Here is an 11244-nt window from a genome sequence, read left to right as displayed (position 1 = left end):
CCCAGTTTAATCAGCCAACCCTAAATGTTTTTGTATATATGGTGAGGATTTACTTCTAGTTCTATGTAAATTTTCTTACCAATGTATCTTTGTTCAATTCCTTTTTTTAAAAATCTTATTCCAGAGAAATTAAGTCTTTCAGAAATGTAAGTTTAATAAGTTCATAAAGTACTATACAGTCTGTATATCGTCTACTTCACACTTAATTGACTTCATTTACTTCTTCTACACACCATCAATCAAACTATCACACAAATATTGTTGGAGTATCTTGTTGAACCATTTTCCCAACATTTAAAAAAATTGAAAAAAATAAAATAAAACTCTGACCTACCTACCCTATTTTTTGAAGTCATGTTATTGGAAACAAACCTTTTTTTTAAAAATGTTTGCCTGAAGTTACTGTAAAACATTAATATTTAATAAACCGTGATCAAAAATAGACGTTTCTTTTGGCTGTGAAGTTCATCCAGAGTTTCAACACAAATCATGATGAAAAGATGATACTATTTTTGGTTATTCTTGCCGAAGACATTACCTTCAATTAAGCTATTGCTTTCAAGTATTGGCTAAGTTTTCATTGTACTTTAGTGCAATTTGTTTTTAATAGTTGTGTTTAATAGTGTGAAAAATTTAGCATTTATAACAATTCTTTATGAACTAACAAATCAGAGGTAAACTTAGTGAATCAACAATGAGCAATTTTGAAATTACATCAAACAAACTCAATTCATAGAGCAGACGTTATTCATGAAACAAAGACTATTCATAAATTGTATCAATTTCAACTTTTGTTGCAAACATAAACTTGAAAATGGTTTCATGAAATGTTTGACTATACACTCCAATTTTTGTCAACAGATAGTTGATTTTCTGGTTCTAAGATGCATTGTGTGAGATGTCGTTTACGTTGTTACATTTAGTCTTGTTTTGTCTTTATTACAATTTGAAATAACATTTTCATCTTGAAATGATGGGGACATGTCGACCTCATTCATTGAGAGTGAGAACAAAGACTAAATGCCATCAACGACAGAAGGAAACCAGGATACAGTGAGATTACAACCAACCCCTGAGTAGTGCATTTAAATCCCCTGCATGTACAGAATACCTGGCACTGTAAGGGGATATGTGTGATACGTCCTTGAACCGACAACAGGTCTAGATCTATTGGAACAAAAGTTTATTCAATGCAATGTTTACCAATGCAGAAGAAAGTTCATAGAAAACAGTTCAAACATTTTGAATAATTAGTGACATCAACTTTTACTTAGTTCACTCACTAGAGGAATTCATTGACACAGGTCAGATAATGAACCATTGCTTGACTGTATACCATTGTATAATTTTCAGATTATAAGTAGATATAATATATAATGTGAATGTGTGCTGTTGACTGGGGTAAGATTCACCCTTTTATAGATTTGACAAAAAAGTTTAATGGCATTTTCTCTAAATTGTACAGCATTTAGATCAATATGCTGTCCTGTATGCCTGGAAGAGGTCAGTTCATATGGTGCAATAAACATGATTAATTTCATTGATTCTTATCACTCATTGTTTTTATACTTTATTTACATTTTTTATTATATATTTTAGGATACAGTGATTGTCTGGTTTAATAGTCCTGTCCATGGCATCAAATCTCAAGATCTCTCTTTACATCTAGCTCTATGAGGTCCAGATATGAAATTTCAAATTCAAACAAGCCCACCACCCACAGTCATTAACATCATGTCTTTGTTAATCAATCACACAGTTCTACCCAATGATAAGTTAGTGTTTATTGGGGGCAGTTATGTCTAAATATGGTATATTTTTCACCTCAGAATGCTACTTATACATTGTTTACATCATTGTAACAGTTGGAGGTATACTTATTTGCATAATGTCCAAATATGGTACATTTGTCACCTCAGAATGCTACTTATACATTGTTTACATCATTGTAACAGTTGGAGGTTTACTCATTTACATGCACAACTATTGGTTCATGATTTCTCATTGAGCTAGACAAGGTGAAGAGATGATTTGATACCATGGATAGCATCTAGACTACATTGAGTTAGATGGAGTGAAGAGATGATTTGATACCATAGATAGCATCTAGACTACATTGAGTTAGATGGGGTGAAGAGATGATTTGATACCATGGATAGCATCTAGACTACATTGAGTTAGATGGAGTGAAGAGATGATTTGATACCATGGGTAGCATCTAGACTACATTGAGTTAGATGGAGTGAAGAGATGATTTGATACCATGGGTAGCATCTAGACTACATTGAGTTAGATGGAGTGAAGAGATGATTTGATACCATGGATAGCATCTAGACTACATTGAGTTAGATGGAGTGAAGGGATGATTTGATACCATGGGTAGCATCTAGACTACATCGAGTTAGATGGAGTGAAGAGATGATTTGATACCATGGGTAGCATGTAGACTACACTGAGTTAGATGGAGTGAAGGGATGATTTGATACCATGGATAGCATCTAGACTACATTGAGTTAGATGGAGTGAAGAGATGATTTGATACCATGGGTAGCATCTAGACTACATTGAGTTAGATGGGGTGAAGAGATGATTTGATACCATGGGTAGCATCTAGACTACATTGAGTTAGATGGAGTGAAGAGATGATTTGATACCATGGATAGCATTTTTTAATACGCGATGAAGAATATAGTGCGATGCGATGATGCAGTATTCGTAAAATACGATTTAAAATTTTAGAAAAATACGGGGAAATACTTAGTTATGTGATAAATATATAATCCCATGAAATCAATGTTAGTTTTACGTCATAATGCTCCTTGTATGATTCCGCGGACTACAAATTCTCGCCTACCGGCTCAAATTTGTATTAGTCCGTGGAATCATACTCGGAGCATTATGACGTAAAACTAACATTGATTTCATGGGATTATATATAAACATCAAAATCTTTGAGTTCAACATCTTAAAATCATTTTATGTAAGGAATAATGAAGACCACTGAGGGCAGACTGACACGACATATCTTTACAGTCTGTTCAAATCACTGATAATTTGATACTCAAGTGACTTTGGTTTCCACTAAAAAGTATTATGTGTGCGGTAATAGGTATTAATGGTATGATTCAGATTAGTATGAACTCATACCATCCTTCATTGTGAATAAGAAGGGCAGTATGGCTACAATATCTACCTCTCCCGTCAACTGCATTGAAGGAACCTCACACTGAAACTCATTTATGTTAGATCACCCTCAAACATTTACAACCTGCCATCATCTAGCAGTAAACTGACTAATCACACAGTTCCTTTTACACTGACTGCTTTTCCAAAAGGTTTGATAGGTTACATCTTCACAAGCAAAACATATCAAACACACACAAACACACCTGTATTCTCAGTGGAATGGATACGTTTGTGATAAGCCCTAACACAGATGTTGGAAAGTCAATTTGCTACTGTACACACAACGGTGAAAGCCATTGGTCATTCAGTTGCCGATGGCAGCCAATCAGGTTGACCACTTGATGGCGATCCAACATGTATAAGTTTCAATGAGGTTCCTTCAAGGCATTTGATGGAGAAATAGATATCATAATCACAATGCCTTGATTAGTCAAGAAGACAACAACATGATGTGCACATATGATGAAATACAGTGTTTTGAAAGTGATCAATGAATAAATACAGAAAATAAAACAAACACAGATTGTCTGTATCTTTTGTAAAACTGATTTATTTGCATAAATTACAATTTGAGAGGACAAATAACTCTAACCATGTCTCATAGAAATACTATGATGTCTAGTTATGTTGGTATACTCTACTATGACTCATGTTAGGTGACACAACCGATAAAAACTGACAACAAACTGTTATTTCATGCACAGATTGAAACACATTCCAATCAGGCCAAAACTTTCACACAATTTACAACACAGGCAAAATCAACTATGGTTTCTATGTATCATTGCTTGTTCCATTCTCTCTGTTCCTTCATTTCTTTTAACACCTCGTCAATGTATGGTTGGAGATAGGGCTTATCCTAGAACAAGGAACAAATATGTAGGTTATTATACCATGCACGAGTCATTTAGAACAAAAAATATGGAATACAATGTATATGTGTATACTGTGGTCTTTCTATGTCACTGGTTCTGCTATGTTCGAAATATTAGTCAAAACGCTCACAATTACTTTTTCACAATTAGTTGTCTTCATTCAGCCGGAAAATACCTGCGACCTAAGGGTTGTCACTACTCATCTATCAACTTGTAGTGACAAAGACCCCTTAGGTCACTCATATTTTCCTTAGCTGAACGAATAAAAATATTGGGGAATAACATCTAATTATCACAAATAATAAATTATAGTAAAGTGTAGTACAGCAGGCTGTGGTAATCAATTCAAGGTCTCACTTTATTAAGATAGACTTAAACTATAACTTTTGTTTTTCAATGCAGTAGATTACAAGTGGGTGTGGTGCCTCTGTCATCCAGACATTATTACCCAGTTATTAAGTTAGTAAACACTGGAAATCCCCAAATGTACACTGTAACTTGTAAGATTACTGAATTCATTTGAACTGCTACCCCACTGTTAGTACAGAATTTAAGTTAGTAATGTGGTACATATACACTAATTGGCACTGTCATCATCAAATTGACGGAGTAAGAATATACACTTACATCATCATACTGTGTCCACTGTTCTTTGGGTAGGACTCTATGTTTGAGAGATAGATCTAATGCTCTCTTAATACGGAACATTCTCTCATCATACACATCTTCAGGCAGACGTTTAATTGCTTCTTTTACTTCTGGGAAACGCTCACTGATGGTGTCATCCTTCAACAGTCCTGAAAGAATGAAATAAACAATGAGTGTAACATTTCAGTTCAATGCTGAGTTGGCCGAAAAAAAAGAGAAAAGAACTGCTTCTGGTCAGGACAATTTGTCTAATGTGATGTGATGATGGGAATGTTTTTTTATTTTTTAATTCTTAAACCTGTCACTCAATCTACTATTTATGGCAGTTAATGTTCTTTTTATTTAGTACTTTAGAGCAAGTGTATATGTGGGACAGATGTCATTTGCTTGTTCATGATTGGCTCTGCAGCTGTCTTCACTGAAGTCGGGAGGGTTATTTTTGTGTTTTCCCTCGGATCTGCAGACTGCATGGCCTGGACAAACACACACAAAAAGACCAATGTGGGAGTATTTAAGTGATGCGCACGCTCACCAGAAATAATTCTGTTTTTTTGGCTGTACTGTTGTAGTTGACAACTATGTGTATGCAGTGTCTCGCTAACCTTGGTAAGCCAAACAAGAGAATCAGATAATCTGCTAAAATGTGCATAGATTTAAAGATGAACTCTGGTAAATTTTCATCCGCTTAGAACACTGCATGGCATATATGATTCTCCCCTTGGCTTTTCTATGTTGCCAGTCAGACATACATATTCATTTTACACTTGTCAGTAATCTTATGATATATTAAGGCCACATCAAAATGCAACCGTCTACTTCTAAACAGTATTTCAAAGGCCATGATATGATAGCCAAAACTGATCTCTATACTGAGCATCAGGGTGAACCCTGATAAACGACAACATTTCTTGCAGGGGTTTAAGATGATAAAATGTGTGATTTCTTAGACCATAGCCTAGAATCTTGTCATGTGGGAATTTCAGCTGTTTCTTTTCCCCAACCATGCCTGGCATTCCACTAGTGGCCATTTATGTCAATGAAACTTTGGCCAGAAATCAGATACAATTTCTTAATTTGCTGTCAATATTACAATAATCAAAGAAAGTTTTATGTCTTTACCCAATCGATTAAAACCAGCTCTGTTATAGAACCATTTACCAAGAGCAATCCAACCTCTGTTTTTTTGAAGATTTCTACCAAAGGAACCAAGTTGTGCTGTAAATATAAAACAGAGAGGAATAATGTTATTGGTACGGTAACTGATGAAGGAATAGTCTAAAAACTTTATACGTGTAGACTCATACTCATACTCATTCTCTCTCTCTCTCTCTCTCTCTCACTCACTCACTCACTCACTCACTCACTCACTCACTCACTCACTCACTCACTCACTCACTCACCCACCCACCCACCCTCCCTCCCTCCCTCCCTCCCTCCCTCCCCCCCCTCCCTCTCTCTCTCTCTCTCTCTCTCTCTCTCTCTCTCTCTCTCTCTCTCTCTCTCTCTCTCTCTCTCTCCACGTATAGTCAAATGGACAAATTCTACTGAAAATCTAGCAACATTTCCAGTCAGGGAAAGGCTGAACAGTTCATGTCAGTAGTAATCTATCACACACTGATAGGCAATCTGCTGCTGGGGATGAGATGAACAATGCATGTCAGTTGTAATCTATCACACACTGACAGGCAATCTGCTGCTGGGGATGAGATGAACAGTGCATTCACTTGAGTGTTCCATGAGAAAGTGGCTCTTGAAACGTATCATTGAAGTTTTCAAGTTTTTATAAAATATTTTGATGTTTGTTGGTATTATCAGACCAAACTTGTCATCAAATCAACATGAATGGCAACATTCCTAATGTTTATTTGTGCAAAGCACTATTTTATAAAGCTGATAACACGCTATATTGAAGTTGTTTCCATTCGTACCCAAAAATACAAGCGTACACATGTACATGTACTTAGTCAATTTTAGTACAAATTGTGTAAAAACGGTGTTGGAACACGCCTCTCAAAATATAAATTTCTGGTGCCACCATTCAAAGATTGTTTCAGAGAACTACATATGTATGCATTGATTTTCAGTGTATGCACTAACAGGGGGCCTACATTGGATGCATACATCATACATACGCACTGGAAAAAACATAACAGAAACACTGTGTATTAGTCTGAAAAGTCCACTCATGTAACCACTCAATACCCAAGGCGTTGATGATATTACACGAGCGAAAACAATGACTCGCTCTTGCAGGCTAATTAATTAATGGCTTCTACTAAGTGATTGTCTGTCAAACTTAGATATTCATATCTTGTCAAAAAGGAGTGACTTCTTATTGCAATTTGGATCAGTCAATAATGTTGGGATGGCAAAGTGATTGTTATGATCGATAAGAATGTAACCACACATGCACTTCTCTTTTGAGTTCTCCCATGTGCTGTGGAGATTTGCTTGTAAAGGGACCTGTTTCTCTTGATGGTACAGTAATATTCATACTGTGTTTGATACAAACATTTTGCATTCAGAGAGGGGACTACTGAAGATTGAATGACAAACACACATTTTTAAAATGATTTTTACATGCTTGCACTCGGCACTCACTCAAATTTATCATAATGTCAGCGAATTTCTCTTCCGTATTCTTGTATTTATGAAATTGGTTTGGGAAATCATACAATTTGCGACAGTAGACAAATACAAATCACTTCGTGGATGTTACTGGGATTGCATTTACATGTACACCAGTGCACACACGTTACACAATGATAGTATGATACATCCTCAATTTTCTTAGCAAAGGCAAGATATGAATTTACGTATTTTGAGATTAGAAGCGAGACAATAAAAGTAACATTGCGATTTTGTTGAAAGTTTACAGTTTAAGGAGCTAAGTGTTTGAACTTTCTCTCACACAGATTATCATACATTTCGGCAATTGACCTCATTCGATCGAAAGACCACCACGTAACCACCACGCGAAACTAGTCACGAAATGATTGTGTTCGACGTGCGAAATACCAACATCGATCTAATATTTTACGTCTACATACATTGTATGTAGTTCTGACACTGTTGTTGGTGAAAATATAGACTAAAATCACCGTACTTCACGAAATACAAGTAAATTTAATAAAAAAAATGAGTAGAACTTACTGAAGGACGACGACGCCATTTTCGCCGGGTGGTAAAGTGCATGACGGGAAAGATTTTTCCGGAAACCAACAAGACCTCCCAAGTTTATATAAATATGCAAAAGTTGTCATATTAACATTTTTATACTTGAAGCCAAAACAGACAATTATTTTCCCTAAATTTGAAAAGAAATTTAAAAAATCCAAATTTTTTTACTATTTTGTTGTCGCATTTCTAGATATTTACCCAGCAGAATTTAATAAGGAAGCTAATTGCAATATTTCATTTGCTAGGGAGTCTAATCTAGACGTAAATAAACTTTTGACCGATACACATTACACGTGACAAATTGAGGTAAATTGCTGGATTCCTCGAACTTTACACATATTGTACTGTCGTGCATACTTGAATTAATTTGAAGATCATGGCTGCACCTATCGTCACAACAAGGTAAATCAATTAAAACTGTGTTATTTTGTAGGATAAAATGATGGAGAAGGGATTTCCTTTGAATTAAGGTCAGGGCGCAAAGTTTAAATGTAGAATTAAGTGGAGGGGAACCCCGGTAGATACTGGTCATGTAATCACTGATTCAACAAACTGTGACAGAATTTGTCATGAAAAACACAGAACAAATAGATGTGTGCATGTTTCACAAGACAAGTTGATACGGTCCACATGTATGCGAATGGATTGTACGAGGGATGCGGAAGGGGGCGGGGCAAATTAGTATCACCCGTTTCAAGTAACGTCAAAACTAGTTGATCGCGAGATTGGAAAACAACATTTTAATATTAGCTGAAAGACTACTGTATATTTCATCATGCAAGTATTTCGTGCACAAAGCTCAAATGTATACAAAGAAAGTAGAAACTGTTAAAGAGGAAATAATTTGTAATAATATGAAACAGCATGAAAATTATCAGAAAGAGTTAGACTACACAGACTACCGGAGTGTAGAAATAAAGGTTTCACGTTTGCATATCATTTGCATGAAGGTATGTAATAACATGTATATTTAGTTATGAAATTTGGAATTAACACTTTTTGCTTGTTAGAAGTCATCTCTATTCCAGTGTTGCTTGATCAGGATTTGTCGAAATGGCTCCGCATAATACTTACGTTGATTTGCATATTGAGTAATACATTATACTTAATTAATTTGTCATTTTTGGTTTAATACAAAAGTTGCTAGCATATAGTATGAGTGTCAGGAGGAGTGTGTGTATTTATGTGGTGGGGATTGAATGGAGTGACACATACACATTCAAAGTTGTTGCAAATGAATCAAGAACTGTAAGAAATATCTACATGGTCAAAATTCCCTATTTTTATTGTGCAGAAAATATCTTTCTCAACCTGTAGGGAAACTGTGATTCATATATGAGGTTGATGCATTGCCTGTTAGTCACCAATTTTAGTCTCCAAATGTGCATGCATGGTCAAACATGTTTACTCTATGATGATTATATACTCAGTAAAAGTATATGAATAGGCAAAATTGAAGTCAATTGACATACAGCAAAAATTAAATGAAACTAATCACACATTGGGAAAGCTGAGAAATGCATTCTTTATTACACTTCCTTAAAGAAGGTTTTACATTGGGGATGAAAAGTGTGTGTGTGTGTGTGTGTGTGTGTGTGTGTGTGTGTGTGTGTGTGTGTGTGTGTGTGTGTGTGTGTGTGTGTTTGTGTGTGTCTGGTCTGTCTTGTCTGTGTCTGTCTGTCTGCCTGCGTGCGTGCGTGCGTGCGTTCGTGTGTTTGTGTGTGTGTCACAATTTTCTAAAACAATGACTGGCTCAATTCAAACAAAATTTGGTGCACATGTTCTTTAGGGTAGTGGCGAGAACTGATTAATATTAATGAACGACTTACATAATTAATCGTTTTCGGTAATTAGGCTACTTCTTATTCTTAAGAATGCATGCTTCAAATTCAATATAATTTGGTACATACCTTTGCGATACCAAAGTGCATCTGTCTATTATTTTTGGTAATTAGATCTGTAAAAATTCTAGGTATGGTGAGGCCTATGCTACAACTTTCTATAAACACTTCACATTGCATACTGTGTTGGCCATAAGATAGCATCAGCAGGCAATCATGCTGGAGAATTCGCTGAGATAAATCCATACGATCTCTTCACTATTTCATTCTCAATCAAAATTGAAAATCTTTTTTTTTCGTACTTCGTTGATAACTGTTTGCACTCCCCAGTGTTTCTTTTTGCTGTGAAAGAATGCATGGAGACATCATTGGTCTAACCAAGTCAGCTTCAACTTCCTTGTCAAATTACCCCTCTTTCTACAGAAAATTCTGGAACGGACCGTTACACACAGACTTTGCGATTTGTTTACTATAGTCATTTAAAGCACATAAGAATTCATCTTCTTGTGAAATTTGATATGTCAGTTGAGGTGTACGTTTTTACTGTGTCTAAAATGATGGACTCTAGTGAAAGTTACAGCAAGTTGAAAATACGCCAAACTCAACTTTTGTAGAAGCGGACATGTACAATGTGTCAGCTGGAGTTCTGAAGCTACATTTTATTTATTGATGTAGTAACAAATAGATATACAATATCATGTCTGGTACAGAATATTTCATTTTGACAAGGCATGAAGGAACAACAATATAAAGGTTTTCTCTTACAGAAGGCATTCGGTTTATATCTGGTTCTATTTTAATACATCTGGTTTCTTTTTGTGAAAACAGTTTTATTTGAAATAGACTTTCAGATAATATCATATTATGCCAGATTGTTCATCCCTATAAGGCTTCAAGTTCTAAACCATGACTGATAAAGGATAGTATATGGTATGAATGTCCTGTTTTACAGTCAATATGGTATGAATGTCATGTCTTACAGTCTATATGGTATGAATGTCATGTCTTACAGTCTATATGGTATGAATGTCATATCTTACAGTCTATATGGTATGAATGTTGTATCTTACAGTCTATATGGTACGAATGTTGTATCTTACAGTCTATATGGTACGAATGTTGTGTCTTGTCAGTCTATATGGTATGAATGTTGTGTCTTACAGTCTATATGGTACGAATGTTGTATCTTACAGTCTATATGGTACGAATGTTGTGTCTTGTCAGTCTATATGGTATGAATGTTGTGTCTTACAGTCTATATGGTATGAATGTCATATCTTACAGTCTATATGGTATGAATGTCATATCTTACAGTCTATATGGTATGAATGTTGTATCTTACAGTCTATATGGTATGAATGTCATATCTTACAGTCTATATGGTATGAATGTTGTATCTTACAGTCTATATATGGTATGAATGTTGTGTCTTACAGTCTATATGGTATGAATGTCATATCTTACAGTCTACATGTATATGGTATGAATGTCATATCTTACAGTCTATATGGTAT

General features: G+C 35.3%; 2 protein-coding genes across 2 annotated transcripts in view; one reads left to right on the top strand and one right to left on the bottom strand.

The window, feature by feature from the left end:
• Window positions 1-3748: 3748 nt before the first annotated feature.
• Window positions 3749-7904, bottom strand: LOC144444646 (cytochrome b-c1 complex subunit 7-like). The gene is made up of 4 exons (XM_078134141.1): window positions 7863-7904; window positions 5829-5924; window positions 4689-4858; window positions 3749-4045 (listed from the first exon to the last, which is right to left on the bottom strand). The coding sequence occupies exons 1-4, from the start codon at window positions 7879-7881 to the stop codon at window positions 3968-3970; spliced, it is 363 nt and encodes a 120-aa protein (XP_077990267.1). The 5' UTR covers window positions 7882-7904; the 3' UTR covers window positions 3749-3967.
• A 250-nt stretch (window positions 7905-8154) lies between these two features.
• LOC144445026 (uncharacterized) overlaps window positions 8155-11244 on the top strand; it is a 290502-nt gene continuing 287412 nt past the window's right edge. Inside the window, exon 1 of the mRNA XM_078134578.1 lies at window positions 8155-8291. Within this exon, the coding sequence (XP_077990704.1) occupies window positions 8266-8291 (26 nt within the window). The 5' untranslated portion in view covers window positions 8155-8265. The remainder of the gene's footprint in view (window positions 8292-11244) is intronic.

This window comes from Glandiceps talaboti, chromosome 13 (assembly GCF_964340395.1).
Source record: "Glandiceps talaboti chromosome 13, keGlaTala1.1, whole genome shotgun sequence".
NCBI classification, from domain to species: Eukaryota; Metazoa; Hemichordata; class Enteropneusta; family Spengelidae; genus Glandiceps; species Glandiceps talaboti.
The sequence above is the reverse complement of the archived record's forward strand: the minus strand, read 5'-3'. Positions and strand labels throughout refer to the sequence as shown.